Raw genomic sequence first — 23,552 nt, 5'->3', positions numbered from 1 at the left:
GGCTCCTTCTCTTCCCAGCCCCCTAAAGGACTCGTTTTTCTGATTCAGCAAACCCTCTTTAAAAAAAAAAAAGACTAGCACTCCAGCCTTGCTGTGTTCTCCAGCTCCAGTCTCCATACTCTAAACCCATAAACACCAGTCTCTTGCTTTTTTTAGTGAGATTGGCAGTGCCCTCGTATTGTACGCTTCTGTGCTTGAACCGGTAGGAAATTGGCACTGGCATTTCTGTCACTGACTTTGGTCAAAAGCAACAAACAAATTGATAACTCTTTCTTTCTTAAACCAATATCATTGGTCATTATTAAGAGGGATACAGTATTAATTGCATGTTTCTCTTGCTGACGCAGTTAATGGGAGCCACAGTGAGCTAAGTTCTATATATGTTCATAGCAGTGACTTGTAAATATATTTTGAAATTTCATTGAATGAAGTGCTTTTAAGACCACTGGGAAGGAAATGCCCTTGGTTTTCTACTCTGGACTTAGCTGGGAGCTCTCCCTTTTTTTTTTCTGATTTATAGGGAAGTTTTTCCATAAAATTTCAATAAATGGGGGAAAAGTGACTTGGGCCTTTAAAAAAAAAAGCTGTTGACAGGGTCCTTCATATCTATGTGTTCAGTTTTACTAGCATTCACATACTGGTTATAAATGGAATGTGAAGAGTTATTTGCCAGCATTTTTTGTTGTTAAGTTAAAAGATACAATTTTAGTATTCTGAAATGGAAGAGGTTAGTACATTAATTTGGCACAGTTGTGATTTGTTAAATGTCTTGATAAGAAGCAAGTTTTATTTCTATACCCGTCTGTTTAGACAGTTGGCATTGAATTTGTGTGTTTTAAAATTTTATAACTGATATATCCTATCACAGAGTTTGTAGATTGTATGGGTTAATCAGTTCCGTAAGAAAGCAAATCTTTCCTCTGTCAGAATCAGTGGTCAAGTCTGGTCTATTTTGCATGTGATGGCTTTGCATTCATTTCTTCTGTTTATTCTTTTTTTTTTTTTTTTTTTAAGTGTATCCTTGGTTCCCGGCATGGGCAGTAATAGTGGTGAACAAAAAAAGATAATAGACTCAACCCTTTACAAAGCATGCAATCTCAGAGGGACAGGCATTAAATAATTTTATTAGTACCGCTGGATTTTGTTGTTTTTCCTATTTCTTCTCTTCTCTTACCTGTTTTCTTAGCCCTTCCTCTTTCCTCCCTCTTTATTTTTAACACTCCTTGCCTTACATTTTTTTTATTCCATCTCTCATTTTTTTATTAAATGGTCCATGAGAGCATCTTTCTGCAATTCATCTTTTCTGTCCAGCCTTTGTTCTTATCTTGTTTAATGGTATGGCTTTAAATAAATGAAGATTTCTTACTTTCAATCTAGTGACCTCAACAAGTGAAAATTCTTTTTGAATAAAAGTAGAACCTACTGAATACTGTGAAAAACTGAGCTTTTACTTGAAGTTTAATGGTAGATTCCTGTAACACCAGGGTACTATTGGATTTTTAGCTCAAGCATCATAGGAGGCAGTAGTTGGGTGCTTTGGAAATGCACACCCCCACTACATTTTGGGCTTGCAGTTAAGTGTCATGGTCATGAGGTTGCTAGTTGGATTCAGCACGTGTCATTATGTATCAGTGTGGAGGGTTTCACTGTTGGGGAGTAGGGAAGATCAGTTTTTGCAAGTGGATGTGATAACAGGAAAATGCATTAAAAGAGCTGGTGTGGGGAAGTGATTTGACGATGCAGCTGAATGTGGGGAAATTTAGCTTTTCCCTTTCTTCAGAAAAGATGATGCACTCAACATCCAAATAGCAGTAATCAATCTGCATTTAAGGCAGCACAAATGGCCACTTCTGGAGAGCTGTATAATGTCTCCATTTCCAAATAGTTTTCTCCTTCAGGATATTAAGAGGATCTGTTCACTCCCTCCATCCCGTCCTTCTCTTCCCTCCCCACCCCTTGTTCCTTCTGATGTAACTCATGCTGTGAGACTTTTCTTTATGATTCATCAGGGGCTGGGGTATAGCTGGTGCCCTTTAGGTTTATCTCCTGTCTTGAGTAGCAAGCTGTGGGTAGTCCTGCAGATCATGGATGTATGATGAACTGCTGGGAAGCGGTCCTCCTTGGCTCTGTCCTGTAATCATTAGTCTACACTGGTTGTATTCCTTCAGAGAGGACATTGTTCTAGGCTAAACTTCCTACATGAATTAGTCATCGTTGTGTCCTCCCCCACCCCCATCCCCCAAAATAGTCTCAGCTATGACCGCTTATCTGTCCGAACCCCTTGTCTGTTTTCTTCCATCTCACTCTATTCTTGGCTAAGAGGCTCTTGCACCTTTCACACAACCCAAAATATTTGATATGTTGGAAGGTTCTTGTACTGGGAATATCATTTCAATCAAAAATAAATTGTAGCAATAAAGTGATAACACTTGACCCTTAACTTTCTTGAATGTCTTATAACTTGCTTCCCGGAACCAGTGGCTCTCAAACCAGCCACATCGCTGTCACTTGGAAACTTGTTAGAAGTGTGAATTCTCAGCACCCTGCCCCATGAAGTCTCTTTTAACATGTTCTTCAGGTGACTCTGATGCACACTAAAATTTGAGAAGCACTGCCCTAATCAGTTCCTTATCTTTGTAAAACAAATCAAAGTGTGTGCCCTTTTATGGAAGACTGATCATTTAATCTTCATTGTAATTGGAATTACAACTGTGGTTATAAGTAACAGAGAACAAGGCATGGAATGGATGAGCTTTGGATTTCTGTAGTATGTCCCAGCTCTTTATTCCCCTTGACTCCTGTCTCTTTCCCCATTCCTCAAACTCTGAGGTCATGGTTCCTTAATTCAATTCCTTCTGAGTAGTCTCCACCAACTCTTGGCTAATCTAATGTGAAATCATCTCAAGTGTTACAGTGCTTGCTTGCTTTGGCTCATCTGCAGCGTCAGGTGGCTGAGTGGGTCGGAGAGCTGAGTCTCTTTTAGGCATATTCCTATCCTGCTTCTTCTCTAATCCATAGAAATCTCTCAGGAGAACTGTAGTTCGAATAATTAATCACTGATACATCAATGCACAGAATTTTATAGCTGCTTGTGAACGGGAAATCCGCTTCGTAGCTTTCTTTCATTTGCAGGATTCTTTACATCTGCATTTCTTGTAAACTCCCTTGTACATTTCTGTTTTATCCTAAGCTGCTTCTGACTCTCCCCTTCACCAGTACCCTCCAGCTTTGGGCCCGGAAGTTGAGAAGGATTACTTCCCATTGCTCTTGCTTTTGCATCAAGGTCAGAGAGCCAAATCTCTGGGGTGTGGCAGTGAATTTTTTCCAGTAGGTCAGAGTAAATGTAGCTCACACTGGAAAACCATTTTCCAAACTGAACATTGTCACAGAATTGTTGCTTTTCTTGCTTTTCACTCAGTCAAAAGACAAATTAAAAATTTCTGTAACTGATATGTTTGTGTTACAGTAACAAGTATTTTACCAGGTGTTTTGAGGGTAAAAACAAAAACACATGCTCTAGTGGTGATTTCAGTGAACAAGTAAATAATTACAAGTATAATTACAAAAATGGAGAATATATATGGGTAGCTGGGATACATAGGGAAAGGAGCACCCAAATTGATGGATTATCTACAAATAGAGTCCACGAGAGAAGGCATATTCTGCTTGGTTTGCCCTGGTAAAGGGAGATGGAAAGCAAATGACAATTTCTTGCCCTATGACAGCAGTTTCGTATCCTAAGGAAGTAATTGGCAAGGTGCTCATAAGTTTATCTAGAAGTTATTCCTCATGGCATTATCTATAATAGTAGAACTATTCACATAAATATCTAGCAACAGGGGATTGATTACAATTTTGAACCATGCATTCATATATGATAGATTTCCTGTGCACCTATTAAAAGTGATGATTAAAGGGTGTTTTTTTCTTGAAATAGGATTATGAGTCGTTGTTTCCTGAAATTTTTTTCTGATGGACTTTGTAATCAGAACAGCAAAAACTATAAAATCAGTGTCGTTGAGGCAGCTTTGAGTAATCCACCTTCCTGAGACGTCCCTGTCCTCTTAGGAAGATTTTAGACCACTAATAACCACTACTACCTAGCTCTAATATTCCTTCAATCCTAATCTGGGATAGTAGAGTTTACAACTGTATTCTCCTCATCTCTAGCATTGAGTTGGCGGTTCTCTGCCTTGACGTTCATAATCCCTTTCCTCCCCATTACCTGCCACTGCAGATCCATTGTCATGCCCAGCACAATAGCATATGTCTTCATTCCTTCCTTATGTTAGTTTTAGACGAGATCATGACCTAGAGTTCTTTGTTATTTGCTTCACTGCCTCATAATACCTGCTGACTCGTTAGTCCGCCCACCTTCCCTTGACCGTAGGACTCAATTTACTCATTTCCAGTCTATGCACTCTCAATCTTTTCTGTCTTTCTCATCAGTAATTCTCATTTTCGTTGAAAATGCAGCTGCATAATCTTAGTGCCCCCACCTACCATTCTGCACCTGCTCCTGATCTGTATCTTGTTTTCTGAGTGGTGCCTCCCTGTCACTTCCTCCAGCTGCCAGGGAACTGGAAGAAAGGCCAAAGGAATTGTTTATTGCTGCCGTGTTTCATTGATATCTGTATTTGGTTCATGCTGAAAAACCGTATTCCTCAATGTGACCCGAAACACAATGAGATGTGCTTTGGAAGTTTACCAAGTTTTTTACTCTTTGTTCTGCTTTTTAACCTTTTCTGTTGGCATTAATTTTCTTGCTACTGAGTCATTTCTCCTTTAGTTTATAGTAGTAGTTCCTAGCAATCCTGCTATTTGGTTCTGTTTTATTGTTTACAGTGGTCAAGCTTTGCTCCTACTCACTGCCACTCAGATTCTTGCCCATCTCCTGCAGTTCCAGGAGACTAAATGTGGGATGTGATGCTTTTGTTCTGGATGCTCCTCTGCTTCTGCTTCTGCTCAGAGGCCAGGCTTCAGCTGCTTCTGCCCTGCAGCGTAGATCATGAAACTATCCTTCCGGGAAAGCCAACAAACCCCATTCTTTTCCCCTACAGTCACTTGGGCATTGTCCCTGTCTCCAATTTGAAATATTTTCGCTGTTCTGCATTAGTCAGTCAGTTACCAAACATTTGTTCAGCTTTACTTGGCACACTTTAATTAAACTAGATGTCCCTGAATTTGTATAATTATGAAAAGATTGCTGTCTGTTAAATACTATAATAAAGATTAAGGGCAGAATACTAACCCTCAAGGGGCCTGTAGTCTAACTACAGAAATAAAGATTAATACATGAAACAATTTGAAAGTCATACGTTGCAGTTTACATGCTGAACTGTGATACATGTGTGTGTGCACGCGCGTGCACATGCATGCACACACACAATTAAGGAGTTCACCTAGGATCCCAGGTTTTCTGTTGTCATAACGATTTTATGATTATAGTGAGGTTGTGGCTACAGATACGTGATACTCTTTTCATTGTGGCGTTGACCTAGACTGACAAGTAGAATCAAGGGGGAAGCAAAAGCCCAGGGAACATACATAATTAATAACTTGCATGTAGCGGGCATGAAGAAAATGGGCCTAATTGGATTAGGAGTAATGTGGAAATCATGTATATACGTAAACTAGGACCACATGGTCAGGGCCTACGAAAGCCAAGTCTGATAATTTCCACTTGATTTCACAAGCTGGTTGTCTTTGTTTGGGGTATAAGTAGGGGTGGAAAATGATGATGTTGATTTTTATTGAGAAATGATGTGACAGTGGTGTGCAGTGTTCAGTCAAAGTATGTGTAGTTTCAAAAGGGATTGATTGAATTTAGTTAAAATACTCCTGATGTTATCTTGAAATAAATTGGTGAGGGCCTAGCCCAAGAGAGTTCCGAAAGGGTCGAGTGAGCACAATTAGGAAAGAATGTTAGGTGTAGGGGTAAAGCAAAAGCAGATTGAAGGGACATCATGGAGCCTGGTTAGCAGGAAAGCATTGTTAAAAGGAAGTTACAGATGAGGAGATGTGTTCCAGGGTCCTGATCTCTCTCAGCTCTGTTGCCTCCTTGCCCCGTCATCTCCCTGCCACCTATTACATGCCATTTCTGCTTTCTATCATTTTATTTTCTTTAGATCTCTTTCATATCTGAATGTAGTTCTTTTTGTAAAACTGTTGAAAGCTCCTGCTCCCTCAGAAAATTCACAGATACTTTAGGGTGGATCAGAGATATTTCTAGCATCCAAGCATGCTCAGTATGTCCCCAGGTTAAGAATTCCTGATGTGATAATTGTTTTATTATTGTGATAAGGTTGAATCTAGACATAAATCCTTTGAGTTTCTTTGTAAGCTCACAAAAATGTTTGTTCAGAATAACAATCTGCCATCATTGAATTGGCAGTTAGATGGAGGGCTGTTCATTGGCACAGGAGAGACTGTGACTGTGGTGCTAAGACTTCCAGCTTGGAGAGCATTGGTCTGGGGATTTTCTAGATCAACCAGGGACTGCAAACCTAAGAGCAAACTCTTGCTTGGCATGAAATCTGTGCAGATTCTAATCTTGCGCTGAGGCCATGGAGATGATCTCCCCGCAAAAATATCCTCGTCTGCCTTTGCAAAGCGGTAGGTTTTTTCTTGTAGAGGAAAGGCAGCAGCTACCATGTGAGAATTTTCCAACTTTGTTGTTTAAAGAAAGCAGAGTTTTCCAGTGGTCTGAATAGAGTTCATCTTCCCACACGCGGGCACCATACAGCCCCGTGGTTCTTAGAAACAACCTAGAAAGCTGAGTTGTTCATCCTCGTGTTGCCCTCCGCTCCTTGGCGTGTATGCAGATATATACTTACTTTCCCTGACTGGTGATGATGTTCGTCCTTTATTGACACTGGTAGTCTTTGCAGCCTTTGTACTGCTGCATCTTGGAGAAGAAAGCTTAGGAGTAGGCTGTGTTCTGCCCCACTGCTTCCTTTCTCCTGGCTGGCCTGCACACCAGCCTGCCTTTGTGAGGAAGTGGCTATTAAGCAGACACAGCAGGAGAAGTTTAGAAGTCAGGAGTTTCATTCCTTGCCTAATGAAAAGGGATGCAGAGCTGTGGCTGAGGCCCGCAGGGTAAGGCAGTGTGGGGAGGGGCAGTTCGTGCTTGCTCTGTGGAGCAGATACGGTGGAAACCAGCCTGTGGTCTGCCTACCTTCCCATGTCGCAAAGACAGAGCTCCACAAATTATCCCAGAGAAACTGGGTTATGTGAGAAGCAGAGGAGAACCCCACTGAGAAGTGGTAGCAAGGCAGTACACCTTGTTTTCAGCAGAGCCTGGGTCTCCATGTCACGTATCCTTATAGCCTGGAATAAAGACATACTCTCCCTTTGCAGATAGCGGTGGCAGGCCTCCCCTGGTGGCATTCGCCACCCTCCTCTGTGCGATTCATTCCTGAATTCCTACCCTGGGCACTTCCCGCAGATACTCTTTCGTGGAGAATCTCTTGCTGTGGCATCAGCCTTGTGACAGGCAGAGGGAGGTTTTCTGGAGATGGCTCACTCAGCGTTGTTCCTGCAGCCGTGTGGGAGCCAGAAGCAAATCAGCCTCGGCATGGGGAGGGAGACCTTTGCTGAAGCAGGTCATTCTGCTCATTTCTCACAGATCCCTCCCACTTTGTAGCCTGGATCTAGTATGCTACTAAGAGGCTAGCGTGCTTCCTAGGTGGGCATATTTGAATTTAATGGTTAATTACCTATTGTTAACTTTGAATTTTGCTTCTCTTTTATGAAGAATTAACAAAATAAGGACTGCTTCTCAGTTTATATGTGATGGTACAGTGCTAATTTCTTGCTGCCTCTTGAATGTGCCAGAAATGGATTGAGTTTAACGATAATATTTAAAGTGTGAAAAAATTGTCTTTGAACATTTTCCCAAAATTTATGCCAGAACACAAGGAAGTATCTGATAATACGCTTTTTAGAAACAGGGTAGAACATGAGTAATATTAAGACAATTTTAAAGATCGTGTTGCTGTTATTGTTTTAAATGTCATATGTACACCATAATCCACATCTTCCAGTTTTCGATGTTAATTTTTTCCTCTTTGGTAGCATATTTAGTCTTGGTTAAGTCCTAGATTTCTGCTTATAGCACAGAGATACTTTGTGGTCACAGAAAGAAGGCAGAATTATAGTTTCCCACCTCACTGCTTTTGCCTTGAGGATCTTTGCTTTCTAACTTACTGCTCAGGCCCTGTTCTTTTTTCCTTATAGTATATGAGATGCTCTCCAGCCCCCAGGAGAGGCCACTATTTCAGCAGTGCTCTAACTTGAACCTGTCTGTTTACAGAACAGATCTGTTTATTTTGTTTGTCCTTGTTTTTAAAGGATAAGACTGTAGGCATTTAGTGCCCCATAGGACCTGCAGAAAGCTTTGCAGGTCTTGCCTTGAAGGAGGTGAGGTATGGTCAGAGCGGGAGGGAGCATGTCTTGCATCACGGAAGCTTCGATCTTAAGGCTGCTCCTTCCAATTTACAGTAGCAAAATAAGGAGAGCCTGTTGGTGGCAGAGGAGGTTATAGAAATAGGACATGCAAGATATAAGCAGGGCTTTGGGAGGTGGAAGAGTTGGATCGTTAGTTGGCTGCTAGCCACCAACTTCTAGTCTTTTACTGGTAGCTTGCAAATCCCAAGGGGTGAGGGGCAAAGCTCGAGAATCAACCTTGGTCCCTGACCACTAAGAGGATCCCTGAATGATAAGTCACTAGAGGAAATTGTAAAGGGAAATATTCTTACCCATTTGCAATTTCTTTTACTTTATTTTGAGATAGAGTCTCACTCTTTGGCCCAGGTTAGAGTGCAGTGGAACAATCTTATCCCACTGCAACCTCCACCTCCTGGATTCAAGCTATTCTTCTGCCTCAGCCTCCCAAGTAGCTAGGATTACAGGCATTTGTCACCATACTTGGCTGAGTTTTGGACTTTTTTAGTAGAGTCAGGGTTTTGCATGTTGGCCCAGGCTGGTCTCGAACGCCTGACCTCAAGTGATCTGCCCTGCCCGCCTTAGCCTCCCACAGTGCTGGGCCCCATTTTCTAGAGCTGAAGCCTCGTGGCTTCAGGAGGAGCCAGAAGATTCAAGGAATTTGGAAGTGCTGTCTTTCAGTTAGCATTTCAGATCAGAGTGAAAGAGAGGCTATGATTTTTATTTTCTTGTTACTTCTGTACTTTCCCTCATCAAGGAGTAGACACTAGACAGTAAGGAAAACTTTTGTTGTTTCTGAACCAGAAGCATTTCAAATCAGTTGAGTGAGGGACAGATCTCCTGGAATGAAGGAAGGGGGCTCAGGTGGATGATAAAAGCCCAAGTATGACTGTTCTACTTAGCACTGAGCAACACCCACCCAAGAAGATTCATGGGAACATCTCTAGTTCTCCGTCTCTTAAGCTCAGAACCCTGCTGATGTCTGCAGGCTGGCAGTGCACAGGAAGGCCTTATCCAACAGTGTAGGGACCAAGTGGTGATTCACCAGTCGCTTTTATTCTGTGGTCCTTCGCCGTTACACCGGTTATCATACCCAGTGATGCTTAGGCTTCTGTCCCCAGAGTTCCCACTCAGAGGACTGGATGATTAGAGCAAACCAACCCATGGCTGAGGTTGGCAGAGTCCCAGAGTTCCCTTTAAATCCCCTCTTACTATAGCTGAGACTGATTGAAAATGAGACTTAATGTCAGTTATGTAGCATTTGCTAATTTTTTTTCCCTACTGTTAAATGACTTTTCTCTACAATATTGCTCCATTCAGGGCAACTTATCCTTTTACCTGTGAGGAACTTATTTCCATTAGAATTGGAACACTAGCCACATATTTTACATTTAAAATGTTTCATGTGATTAAACTCCGAAACGTTATTACTTCTGTTTCTTAGGTGGGTGCTCCTCTAACTGATTCCTCTTTTGTGCCTGGAACAATGCCTTTAATTTGGAAACAAGTAAGGAAGCCCATTGATTACCAAGCACACTGTTAGCGGCAACTGGCAGCCGAGTGCTAGTAACTGGGCTTAAGAGAAGAGCAGCTTTATAATCCCCCCTCCACCAAATCCTCTTGCACAGACTGGCTACTCAGCAGTGTACAGTGTGACTTGTGTAGTCATACATCCCCACTTTAACAACCCTCGATTCTCTTTTCATTTTCACACCCTCCTACCCCTTCCCATTGTGATTCTTATTTTAATCGGTTTTTCTCTTCTTCCTTAACAGAGCTATTAAGAATGGCAAAGGATTGCATAGCAAGAAGGAAGTGCCTATCCACCGAGTCGCAGATATATCTGGGGTGAGTCCAGTGAGTCCCTGAATCAAGCTGTGTGGCTCAGAGGCTCAAGAGCGCATCTGCGTATTTGCTGAAGGATTTCAGCTTATGTGTTTTCTCTAGCTCACTCCTTTCCAGGCACTGAATGTGATTTTTTTTCCTGGGGCATCTACTTAGGTATCTATAGGGAGCCTGTTTTATAATCCGGAAAAGCAGAATTAACTTCATTCTTTTTCTTTACCTGAACTGTCTCTATGTTGCTTTTTCATTTTTAATTACTATGAGTTTGGAAGGTACTTCTTCTCTGTGGTACTAAAATAAAATTGCCTCTATTTAAAACCCCTGTCCAGTTCTTTCTGTGAGTGGGAAGTCTTACTGGCAAAAGGTCAAGTATAGGTTTTAGGACAAGTATATGAATTAATCATGATTTCCTCATGATCTCCTGTTCTTCTGCTTGCCTGTAAGTGGGACAGAATGGAGAAATGTATGAACATCCTTTGAGATAATGCATATAGATAATAAAGAAGAATCAATGGCACCATTATTTTAGCCCTCTCCATAGGCTGTGTCCAAGTGATTCTTTAGCTATAAGGACTTTACCTTTAAACGTTTAGGGTCTCTTTGGCTGAATAGATCCTTTTATTAGTTGAGGTGGTTTGTTCATTTTGTCACAAGTGCTTATTGAGTGCCTACTGTATGCCAGGAATTGCTGTAAGCACTGAGAATGTGGCAATGAAGAAAACTGCTGAAGTCCCTACATTCAAGTGGGAAAGGGAGGCAGTTGCAGTGCCAGGTAGCAAAAACTACTGTGAAGAGAAATAAAACTGGCCAAGGGGATAGTGAGTGGCATAAGTGCTGATTTTGATCAGGTGACCAGAAAAGGCACTCTCTGTTGCTGAGACACACACCATCCGTTTCAACGCTGCAGTCACTGATGGTTAAGGAGAGGATCAGGTCTGTGCCATGCATAGGGAAGACGCCCAGGGGAGACGAAAGAGGAAGGGCCAGTAAATCTTAGCTTAGGCACTTGGGGAATTTGCTTTCGGCACTGGGAAGAAAATACTAGTATAAACAAAAGTTCTAGAGCTCAGCCTAGGCTGCAGGAGTAATGAATCAGAGTGTATTATCTTCCTGTTATGTGGTGTGCCCAGGCCTGGCTGAGGCTTTTTCTGTTGCTCCTGGTGATTGCTTGCAACAAATGTGTCTGGCAGGCTCCCTTTTGCCTAGGTGTAGGGCTCCCCTGCTCATCTTAAACAATGGGACTCTGTTGAGCTTTTCTTTCTCTATTACCAGTTACCGCAGATTATAGTTAAGCAATGTTACCTACAACACGTTAACTGGACTTCAGTCTAGAGGTTGGAGCCTCTGTTAAGTGGGTGAAATAAAGTGATACATACTTTTTGTGGCTTAGAATCCTGAGAAGCCCAGAAACATGTAGCTAATGGCCTTTGAGTCACAGGTAACTATGGTGTATCTGCTGATGTTCATTTTTGACAGATGTGACTCACTCAGTGCAGTGTTACTTGGCTTATTTTCTGTGGAGCTTACCCAGCTGAGTTATTCCTTACATTTATATTATTAATATTTTTATGTGTGTGCTGAGGCATTCTCAATTCTTTGCTTAATATTGGTCTTTTGGTAAAGCTGTTACAGTAATAAGAGGGCAAATTTTTGGCAGTTTATTAGCAGGAGAAAAAAAAGTATCAGTGTTTTGGAAAATGCAATGAAAGGGCCAAATATGCTCATCCAAAAGCTTATGTGAGGCCCACACGCCAGGGCCTTCCAGAAGCTGATTTCAGCTGTGGGGATAGGTTCTCTCCTTGGTCCCACCTGAGTTCATTTCTCGTTCCGATTTCATACCAGCAGTGAGGTGAAGCAACTCTAAGGTGGTTTTAAGGCCCTGGGGCTGTCCTCTCTGCACCCCTCAATGTGGTGTCCTAAAGATCTCTTTTGCCATCTTTGAATCTTATACTGTCTCCTTCCTTGATGATTTCTGATGCTTTTTTAATTCCTTTATTTCTGTCATCGTTAGCAGTGGGTCTTGCGAAACTCGTCTTCATTTATTTATTAATTTTTATTCCTACCCCACCAACTCCCCCTTAAACTCTAGCTCAGTTTCTGTAGCTTAAACAGTAGCTCAGCAAAAACAGTAATAAACCTGAGATAAAGAACACTGACACGCATATTCCAACTTTTTCTATTTCAAACTGTATTATCTTTTCTGTCTCCATATTGGTGGATCGGTTTGCTCTTAAGTTATTTAAACATAAATGCCAATTAAATTTCCCTCAGTCACCACATAAATAAAAGAGTAAAGCCTGGGCAAGTAGGAGACTGAACGTGAAAAAGCTATTCAATTTAAATGGATGTCAGATATGACCCTGTCAGCCTGAATCACAAATTATTCACCTGAGATTGCAGGTTTTTTGTACCCTCTTTAATAGAGGAGTTTTGTCTTTTCCCACCTTCTAACCTTCCCTTCTTTCCATCACAGAGTTAAGTCTGTGTGTGAGTTGGATGCCCTTGTTCCTTTTAAGTGAGATATATGGGTTTTCTGCTTCCTGAAGTGTGCTGGCGATTTTGCTGTCTGAGGGACAGATGTGGGGTCAGATGGGCAAATGGTTTACACCTAGATGAAAAATAAATGGGGAAAAAATACAATGTAACGTACATATATGTAATGGTTTCACAGAGGTTTCTTAATTGTTTTCTAATCTTTAACTGTGTTACCTAGTGCCCCAGATTGATCCCCCCTTAGTTGCAGGCCATGATAAATGGAGGTTTTTGTTGAGCTGACAGTGTAGGCAATATGCTGCCAGAATAATTTACAGTGAACTGGTGTTTGTGCATAATACATCTCACCACCCTCCTCTCCATCCCAGTACACATCGTTGGTGAGGGAAAATTTTAAAAAGACATGCATAAATGCACATTCTGTCTCCTAAACACTCTTAAGAAGTGTGTTGTATGGAAGAGATGTCTGATGAAGGGGCAAATAACCTGTACTTTTGTTCTGGTGTCAACTGCCTTCATCTTTAGGAATTGAGTTTCTACTCCTTTTCCATTATCTCCTTTTGCCGTTTAAAAAATGATTTCACAGAGTAATGGTCAGAGCGCATTAAAATGTTTTTGTATGAAGACCTAGCAAATACAAGTCCCGCTTAGCTGATTGCATATGGTCGGAAGTAAGTAATCCAAGCACAGGAGTGTGAGGTTGATGGCTTGCCTTGGTAGGTAAGATATCAGCCTCTGTAGTGGCCAAATAAGCAGGCCTTCTTGTTATTAAAGGTGGGTTTTGATGTCAGGGTTAACTGAGTGTTGTGTTTTCCATAGAATGGACAGTACATCTGCATATAACGCCAACTGAACAAACCCCTTATTTGTCTAGGGCTTTGATAAAAACTTGGCCTGCTAGACCAAGCATGGTGGCTGACACCTGTAATCCCAGCGCTTTGGGAGATGGAGATGGGAGGATTGCTTAAGGTCTATAGTGCAAGACCACCCTGGTCCCCATAGTGAGACCCCATCTCTACCAACAACAACAACAAATCTTGACCCATCTGCATCTTTTACACCTATTTTTAGGGTAACTACTAAAGGAAGAAAATTACATGCTCCCAAGCTGTTACCTTCAATCCTGAGGAAGTTACTTGTTTTCTGTCATTTTCCCAGTGTGTAGGAACTGTGGTATTAGAAGTACCAGCCACTGCTGTCCTTTCTATCATAGTCTGGTTTCCTTTTAGGCCAAGGATGTTCCAGAGTGTGTAGAACCAGCTGAGAATTTGACTGACTTGGTACTAGGTCTTATTTGATTTGGAGGGTGGTTCTGTGGTGACTGTTTCACTTCATACATCCATGTTTTCACTGTTAGTGGGTTTTGTTTTTTCTTGATCCTGTCTAAGCTCTCTCCCTTGCCAGCTTAGAAAAAGTTGGAATATGCATGTCAGTGTTCTTTATCTCAGGTTTTTCAGCTGTTCTTTATCTTAGGTTTATTATTGTTTTTGCTGTAGCCTGCTCTGTAATAAATACAATCTCCTGCAGATACAGAGTGTAAAACAGGCAATAAAATGGGGCTGCTGCATGGCTTACTGTTGTTTTCGTAGATCAGACAAATCAATTACGGTTCCAAGATTAGAGAGAGCTCCCTACTCCTCAAGTTGCAGCCAGCCCTGCGAGTGCTGATTTTACCTTTTAACTTTACCTCCACTTCTCCATCTTCCTTTTATATGGGATTAGGACTCAATGAGTCATAGTGTGTATCTGAATTTTCGTGTGTCTCTCCTCTGTGCATGAGGAGTTACAATGTTTGTTTGATGGTACAGGAAGATAGCATCCTCTTCAGTCTTATTTCTGCAAGTCTCAGAATGGGGGTTGTCTTTCTTTGAATATATTTTGCCTTTTCATGTTATATAGTCCTGACAATTCGTTTGTTAGTTTCACTATTACAGTATTTACTCGCTTCATCTATGGGTCTTTTTTCTCTTAACTGCTGCTGTGCTCCTTTGGACGTTTGTCATGTTGTGGCTTGGTATCTTGCTCATGGTACGTAGTACTTTTTTATAACTGCCTTTCTCCATGACCGATCTTGTTGGAAACGCATAGTATTACACTGATGTGTGTGTGTGTGTGTGTGTGTGTGTGTGTGTGTGTGTGTGTTTGTGTGTGTTTTTAAGGAGACACAGTCTATTATTTTGTCACCAAGGCTGTACTGGGGCACAGTGGCACAATCATAGCTCACTGCAGCCTTGCACACCTGGGCTCAGTTGATCCTCCTGACTCAGACTCCTGAGTAACTGGGTCTACAGGTGCATGCCATCAAACCCACAGGATCTTGCTATGTTGCCTAGGCTGATTACCAAACTCCTGGCCTCAAGAGATCCTCCCACTTTGGCCTTCCAAAGTATTGCTATTATAGGCATGAGCCACCACACCTAGCCTAAAAAACTAAGCCATGGGTTGTAGTTATCCAATGACTAGCTTTGGGGAAGGTGCAGGGCACAAGGGAAGGAAGTCAGACATTTAGGTTTCTGTTATTCATGGGACAAAGTGAATCATGAAATGAAGACTTACAGAGTTGACCAGTGGGATTCTTACTTGCTAATATAAAGGATTGAAGTGTTCCTTTAAACCCGATAGATAAGGTTAAATAAACAGATAAGAGGTAGATTGGCAGACAGGGTTGGATTTTCTCCAGCCTTTCTACCTGACCACTGCCTTCAGTTTCTGGCTTTTGTTACTCTCTTAAATAGCACTGTCATCCTTTCTTTGAGATTTCTGTAGGTGTTACCTTTCCTTAGCTCTTTACGAATACTTAGGCCTTGATGGAAACGTAAGAAAAAAATTAATATTCTTTTGGCTAAAGAGAAGTTTTAAAAAAGGCTGAGAACGGTGTCTCATGCCTGTAATCCCAGCACTTTGGGAGGCCAAGGTGGGTGGATCACCTGAGGTCAGGAGTTCAAGACCAGCCTGGCCAATATGGCAAAACCCCATCTCTACTAAAAAATACCAAAAAAATTAGCCAGCCCTGGTGGCAGGCGCCTGTAATCCAGCTACTTGGGAGGCTGAGGCAGGGAGAATTGCTTTAACCCGGAAGGCAGAGGTTGTAGTGAGCCGAGAGCCCCACTGCACTCCAGCCTCGGCAACAGAGCTAGACTCTGGCTTTAAAGGAAAAACAAAAAAAGAGAGATAATTAAAAAAAGAAAATAGTGGTGTGCCTGGTAAGTCTGAAGAAGGTAAAAGGAACAAAATCACCCAGAGGCTTTATGAGTTAAGTCTGTGTTAAATTGCAGTTTATCTTAAATGTTTTCTGGCCTACCTAGTTTCAATTTATTTTTCTTACTCTCATGATTCTAGCATTCCTTTCAGCTTTCTGTTTTTTCTAATCTTTGGTATTTGATGACACAAATGCTGTCTGAGTGTTTTGGGTTTTGTTGTTTGAAATAGCCTTTCCCTTTTTTACCCCCCTTGGCCCTACATCATGTTCTCATGTATCTCGTGCCAATTGCTGTCTAAGTTACCGTACACATGGCACAACATCAAGGCCTATGGTTCTGCCAGGTGGGTTTCTGTGACATGGAGGGGTTGCCTAGCACTGGAGCTTCGTTCACATAGTCACTGCCGGCTCCACTGCTGGGCTCTGCATTTGCTACCCTGGGAAAATCCCAAAGGAACTCTGGAAGAGCCAGCTCACTGTCTGCAGAACTTGCTCTCCAGATTAAGCAGTGTGTGCTCTCTAAATATGGTCAGGCCCTTGCCTGGAAGTGGTGTTTGGTAGAAGTGTTGGGTTACCCTCGTTGCTTCCTTACATCCCTGTTGCATTTGGTAGCTCAAGTTGTTACTAATTTAGGCATAGATATTGCTCTATTTCTTCCTCTTTCTTCAAGCAAAGTTTATTGAACTCCACTTGGACTACAATGTGCAGGTGATTGGCCTGGATCCTTGCTGCACAGAAACATGCCATCAGTTCTGTGGCATACAACCTGTGATGCCAAAATGGCAGCCACCTTGTAAGTTTCTCCTAGACTTTGGGGGAAAAAAAAATCAAACTATCAAACTCTTTTTCTTTTCTCTTTTCTGTTTAATTTTTATTTTAAAAAACATAGAGATGGGGGTCTCACTTTGTTGTCCAGGCGTGGTCTCAAACTCCTGGGCTCAAGTGATCCTCCCACCTAGGCCTTCCGAAGTATTGGGATTGCAAGAGTGAGCCACCCTTCCTGGCCTCTTTTCTCTCTCTCTCTCAATTTTTTTTTTTTTTTTTTTGAGATGGAGTCTCACTCTGTCACTCAGACTGGAGTGCAGTGGTGTGATCTCAGCTCACTGTAACCTCTGCCTCCCAAGTTCAAGTGATTCTCCTGCTTCAGCCTCCTGAGGAGCTGGGACTACGGCCACACCACCACGTTCAGCTACTTTTTTTATTTTTAGTAGAGATGTGATTTCACCGTATTGGTCAGGCTGGTCTTAAAACTATAGGGCCACCCCTCTCTCTAAATAAATTTGAAAACATTTATGATTTCCTTGGGAATTTTTTCAAAATTTCATTTCAGCAGGTACCACAGTTAGCGGTGGTTGTGTTTCAGTACCTCCTTTTATAGATTTTAATCCACTTTTTGACTGAGTTGTGTTGTTTTTAGAGGGCACCAAATTTAGGACATGGTTTCTCACTTCTTTTATTTAGCTTCTGTTTCGCTGGGCTCTTTTGCATCTTTGTAGACAGAGATGCAGAAATGTGGTCCTGAAGAGATACCATTGATTTCCACCATGTAAGAGAAATGATTTCGGACTTTACATTTTTACTTCCTAGTTTGACTTAGTTTTTGCATCTTCAGCAAATTCACCTCAGCATTCCCAGTAACTTATCTGTATCTATTCTTTAGTCTCCCTTGAGCTTTTCTGTTTCCCTCATTAATTAGTGATGTTAAAGTAAAATTTTTGACATGAGTTTATTTTATATTTGAATAAGAATCAAGCTTTCACCTTACTGAAAATTATCTTACAGGAGAAACAGTTGTAGAAGCAAGAGAAATACAAAATCATGTATATAGTGGGCAATAAAAGATTATTGAATTGTGTGCTTTGAAGAATCTTAGTTTTGTTACCTCCAGTGTACCTAGAAACATGAACAATAATTCGGCTGTGAAAGTTCTAAAAAAAAGAAAAATTCTAAAGTGAATATGTCTCTTTCATCTCTATCATGTCTGGTTCCAAATGTGTACCTTACTTGGTCTAGCTTTTTGTTCTAAACAGTCTTGTCTTGGAAAATGCAGGCTCCAGAGCAGGGAACGTTGAGGTAGGGAGCCAGATTGGACTTTGAAGGCAGGACACAGTTTCTTGTCCTTTGGTGCGAGTGTCCTAGCTCCGCAACTCAACACCTCTGAGAAAATGTTTGCTCAGGTGAGTTGCCCAGAGGTGGAGCACTGTTGGAAGCAGGGTTTCTTTATTTGTTCCTTCTTACGTAACAAAAGCATCTTCCTCCCAATACAATCAGTAGCATGTCACTGTCGTGGATTCTATTATCAGGAAGCTTTCTGCCATAAATTTTCCTAACTTCCTTCTGCTTCCTTGTTTAGCAGTTCCTACACAGACAGGAATGCATGCAAATGAGCTCCTCGGCAACAGGGTCCTAGCTTTTATTGAAGTATACTGAGCTATAATGATTTTTGCCTTTCTTCTTTGTTCAAAGACATGGGAAAGGAAATTGAGGGAGTTAGGAACATTTTTTCCAAATAAAGTAGCATCTTTTTCAAACAAGAGTTCCTCTGGCCATAGAGTCAGTTATAGCTGGTCCATGCTCTTCAGCCCTTCTCTTTCCCATTCTCTGGGTGCATGTAGATAACACTCTGTGATTCTATTTCATGAGTCAAAATTGGTTAAATGAGCCCATTACAGGCTTGGCAGGGATGAATGTAAGTGTATTTTGGAGGCAGTTGACAAAATTTCTGATTCCCAGGTTAAGGTGTGTGATTGGGTTGTCTGATCTGTCCCTTGGCTACTGAGTGATGTGATGAAACTTGAAATATTTCTGCATAGGCCAAGATTCACTCTTCACTTTATCATCATAACACTTTTTAGCCTTGGAATGAACTCACTTTGTCCTGTGGCTATTGCTTACGTAAACATCTCAAAGCAAGTAATTTTACTAACGTAGACATTCTGCTTACTTGTATTTTAAGTCTTTATTTAGCGTGCTTATGACATATTCTCTATAGAATATGTTGTACAGAATTTTGGACACTCCTTGCAATGTTAACATCTAGATATTTTGGAATCAGACCTCGGGGTTGCTTTGAAATGCCCTGGTAGTTTTCTGCCTCAGTTGTTCAGGAAATGGTGTTCTCAGGAAGAAATTATAGAATTCCTAATGCAATATCGAATTTGGAAGGGGCCTTAAAATGTAGGCTATTACCAAGATTTCTAATTTGGAGGAAGACCTGTGTTCTATTGATTGGCATTACTGCAACATCCCCAGATACTTTGCCCACAGTAGAGCCCATTTATTTTCTTTATATCATATTCATCTCCTCTACTTCTTAAGGTCCTCAGTTGACTGACTCTGACTTCACTGTTAATTGGCACTTGTTGAATCGCATTTCTTGTTTTTTGCAATGCTGTCTCTTCTCCACTGCTGGCCATGCCTTCTTCCCTGGCATATGTCTCTTCTTCCAGGTAATTTCTCCCTTTTTATCCCCACTGCCTTTTGATCATGCCCTTTTTCACCATTTGCATAATCATATTACCAAGATGTTGCACCTGTTGATAAATGGGTAACTTCTCAAGTTGTTTAATATGTGTGCATTGGTTTTCCTTACCGGTTTCAAAACTCCTAAGATGGGGATCTTTTTGTATCTCTTTATAGTGCCCAGTTTAGATTTGATTTGCCAAGTGATGGGCTCAAACAGCATGAACTTGTGTTTGGGAAAAATGTGTCCCACACTCCAAGGTACAGGATTAGTAACTGTAAGTGGGCAGGTTAGTAAAAGAGTGCAACAGAAACGGTGCATGTCTTCTAGAATATACTGGCAGTATGGAGTCATGATTATTAGCACGGCTGTAATATTAGATTACTGGGGTTCAATTGTGCCTCCATTGCTTATTACCTTGGCACCTTGGGGAAGTTATTTTTTCTCTCTGTGCCTCAGTTTTCCCCTGTGGGAAAGGAGTATGGTAATGGCACTTCCCTCATTAGATTGTGGTGTGATTGAATGAATTAATACATCTAAGTGTTTTAAACTGTTGACATAATAAGAGCTCAACAGAGAGCAGTGGTTCACATGCCGGTGTTCATTATATTTTTTTGAGACAGGATCTCAGCTCTGTTGCCCAGGCTAGAGTGCAGTGGTGCAGTCTCAGATCACTGCAGCCTCCCAGGCTCAGGTGATCCTCCTGCGTTAGCCTCTTGAGTAGCTGGGACTACAGGTGTGTGCCACTACGCCCAGCTATTTTTTGTGTTTTTTTTTTGTAGAGATTGGGTTTTTTCCATGTTGCCCATGACAATCTTGAACCCAGGCTCAAGCACGAGCCACTGCACCCAGCCTGGTGTTGATTATTATTAAATTGCTCAACATTCTGCCTAGCACACAGAAAGTCCACTGTAAATGAGAGCTATCATTATCATCCTCAGTAGTATTTACATTGCAAACTCTTCATCCAATTCAAGTCCCAAATCCTACTGCTCCCTCTCCTGAGTTCTTTTACTGCCTCTTTATCTCTTTTTTGACATTTAACATATGTCATCTCTGGCTTGTTTTTTTAAATGCATTCCTCATGTTGAATCAGTGAATGAATGATTAAACAATAAGTATTTATGGAGAGCTTTTCATATGCCAGGCACAATGCTGAGTGTTGAGAATATATTAAACAAGACAGCTATAGTCTTTACAGGGAATACACAGTTTGTTACATAATTACAATTGTAATGGAAGTACAGAGTCCTGGGAGAGTGTATGCTGATGGCCACAACTTATTCTAAGAGGTCTGAGAAAGTCCTCAAAGTGATTTCAAATGAGACCTAAAGAAGGAGTTAGCAGAAAATCGTTCAGGGCCAAGGGATAAAATGTTGTATACGAAGGTCCTGAGGTAGAAGGTGGCTTGTGTTCACAATGGAAGACCAGTCAGCATTGCTATAGTGTGAGGATAGTAATGGGAGACACAACAATGAATGACTGAATAATTTGGACATTGTAGTCCTTGAAAAGGATTTTGAATTTTATCTGAAGAACGATGAGAAACCATTGAAATGGGAGTGGAATAATTAGAGTGACATATGAGTGTGTTTAGAGAGAGAGAGAGAGAGTGTGTGTATGTTAGCTAGGTATGTATAATTTTTTTTTTTTTCCATTTTGGCTGTTATGTGGAGATAGACTTCAAACATTGATTAGGAGAGAATTTGCAGTGCACCCGGTGATTGCCGAATGGTGGCTGGAACTAGGACTGTGGCAGTGGAGGCAGAAAAATAAATGGTGAGATCTGTTTTGATGTAAGAACTGGTAAAATTGAGTGGTTGATTGGATTGGGGTCAAGGAAAGGAAGTGAAATCAAGTGTCATGCATGATCAATCCAAATGTGTGACATAAATATCTGGTAATGGTGGTGCTCCTTTTCTGATATCGTAAATACTGGCTGAGTAGATTTGCAAAAAGTTAAGAATTTCTGAACATGTTAAAATTGAGGCACTAATGAGTCATTAGTGGCCTCAGCTTCATGCATGAGTTTAGACACCTAGATGTGAGTGTACAAAATTGCCCAGAGAATATTAAGAGAGAGTAGTCCCTAGTTCAAGCTGTTTATTTCAAGATTACATATGGATGGGGATTTTTGAACAAACAGACTTTTAAAAGGTTGCCACTCAAGCTGCTGGAGATAAATCCGGTGAGTGTAATGTACAAATTCAGAAGAGAGCGAGCTTCACAAGGCAAGAGTTGAGTCTCCAGCTTCAAGGTCGAGTTGAAAACTATCCAGTGGACAGTGCAGTTACATAAGTTATTGGTAACTATAGAGCAGTTTTTGTGGAATAAAGGAAAGCAGGGGGACAGCAAAAGCTAGTTATCTTCCCACCTGAGTTATCAGCATTAACTGTCTTATCTCTCTAGTTTTTAGGAGTTTCCCAACAATAGGAAATCCATAAATGTTCTTAATGATGGAGTCTGTGTAGTTTTGAATGAGAGGAGTCTTCAGAGCATCCATCAGAATGTGTACACTGATACTGAAAGAAATGACAATGATGTGAGGTCCTTGATTGAACAAACTAACTGTTATCGTCACCAAGCTGTCTCAGTTCTCTGCCATCACCCATGTACTCTGTGGTACATCATTTTCCACTCATGGACAAGATCCTTAGAGTCTCAATTCTAGAACCCCAATACAATATCCACATGCGGTTACATCATAACAAAATTGTAAAGCCACTGGGTGGGGTAAGATTAATTCTGTATTTTCCTTAAGAAGAATTAGAATTCCCAAATACACTCAAAACACTAACTACATTTCAAACTTCTTTAAAGGTATCATTCTGCAAAAGTAGTTTCACTATTGTTTAATGTTATTTTCACGTATTTTTATGCATGCATGGATATGCTTTGTTAAATCTATTTCTGAGCCTGTTGGGCTTTTTACAAGTTACTCTCTTTACTAGGAACAAAATTTTATTCTCACATCATTTTAATGTATGGTTTTTGTTTATTTTCTACCCATTTTCCACACTCTTTTTGAACAGGTAACTGTGACGTCAGGCACACTACCACACCCAGCTAATTAAAAAAATTTTTTTTGTAGAGATATGATCTCTATCCTATGCTGATAGGGTCTGCTATGTTGCCAGAGCTGGTTTGGAACTCCTGAGCTCAAGTGATTCTCCCACTTGGGCCTCCCAAAGTGCCGAGAACATAAGCATGAGCCACTGCTGAACCACATTAAACTCTTACTCCTTAGAAAATGGCTTAGTTTGGTGTCATTAGCACCATAAAACACTGTGCTTAAATCTGTTTTTGATGGAATCATGGAGCAAATTTTATAGCAGCTTCAGGTCAAGCTGTTTCCACATCAGTTTACAGACTTTATTATAGCATCAATAATATTTATTTGTTTCAAAATATGTAGAACAACTATTTATAAGAACTAATTTTCTGTACTGAATGTTGAATGGTTACACTTCCAAACTAAAGGGACCATTAGTTATCTGACCTTTAATAATTTACAAGTTTATCTAGGCAAAGTTAAATCAGCCTTGATGTTAACAGATTTTCTTCTTCTTCTTTTTTTTTATACAGAGTCAGGCTGGAGTACAGTGGCACAGTCTCAGCTCACTGCAACCTCCGCCTCCCATGTTCAAATGATTCTCGTGTCTCAGCCTCCTGAGAAGTTGGGATTATAGGTGCCTGTCACCATACCTGGCTAATTTTATATATATAAATCCCAAGTGCTGGGATTACAGGCATGAGCCACCACGCCCAGCCAATTTTTTCTTTTAAAAACAAAACCTTATGCATATTTTTCATCTCATCTTATCTCTTCTCCCCTCCCCTTCCCTTCCCTCTCTTTTGAGACAGTCTTTATCACCCAGGCTGGAGTGCAATGGCATGATCTCGGCTGACTGCAACCTCTGCCTCTCGGGTTCAAGGGATTCTCCTGCCTCAGTCTCTCAAGTAGCTGGGATTACAGGCACGTGCCACCACTCCCGGCTAATTTCTTTTTTTTTTTTTTTTTTCGTATTTTTAAAAGAGATGGGGTTTCACCGTGTTAGCCAGGATAGTCTCTTATCTCCTGACCTCATAAGCCACCTGCCTCAGCCT

General features: G+C 41.1%; 1 protein-coding gene across 1 annotated transcript in view; it reads left to right on the top strand.

The window, feature by feature from the left end:
* The window catches only part of SND1 (staphylococcal nuclease and tudor domain containing 1), a 442,553-nt gene that overhangs the window by 246,621 nt on the left and 172,380 nt on the right, over positions 1-23,552 (top strand). The window contains exon 14 of the mRNA XM_003921017.3: positions 10,221-10,293. Within this exon, the coding sequence (XP_003921066.1) occupies positions 10,221-10,293 (73 nt within the window). The remainder of the gene's footprint in view (positions 1-10,220; positions 10,294-23,552) is intronic.

Source organism: Saimiri boliviensis, chromosome 10 (assembly GCF_048565385.1).
Source record: "Saimiri boliviensis isolate mSaiBol1 chromosome 10, mSaiBol1.pri, whole genome shotgun sequence".
NCBI classification, from domain to species: Eukaryota; Metazoa; Chordata; class Mammalia; order Primates; family Cebidae; genus Saimiri; species Saimiri boliviensis.
The sequence above is the reverse complement of the archived record's forward strand: the minus strand, read 5'-3'. Positions and strand labels throughout refer to the sequence as shown.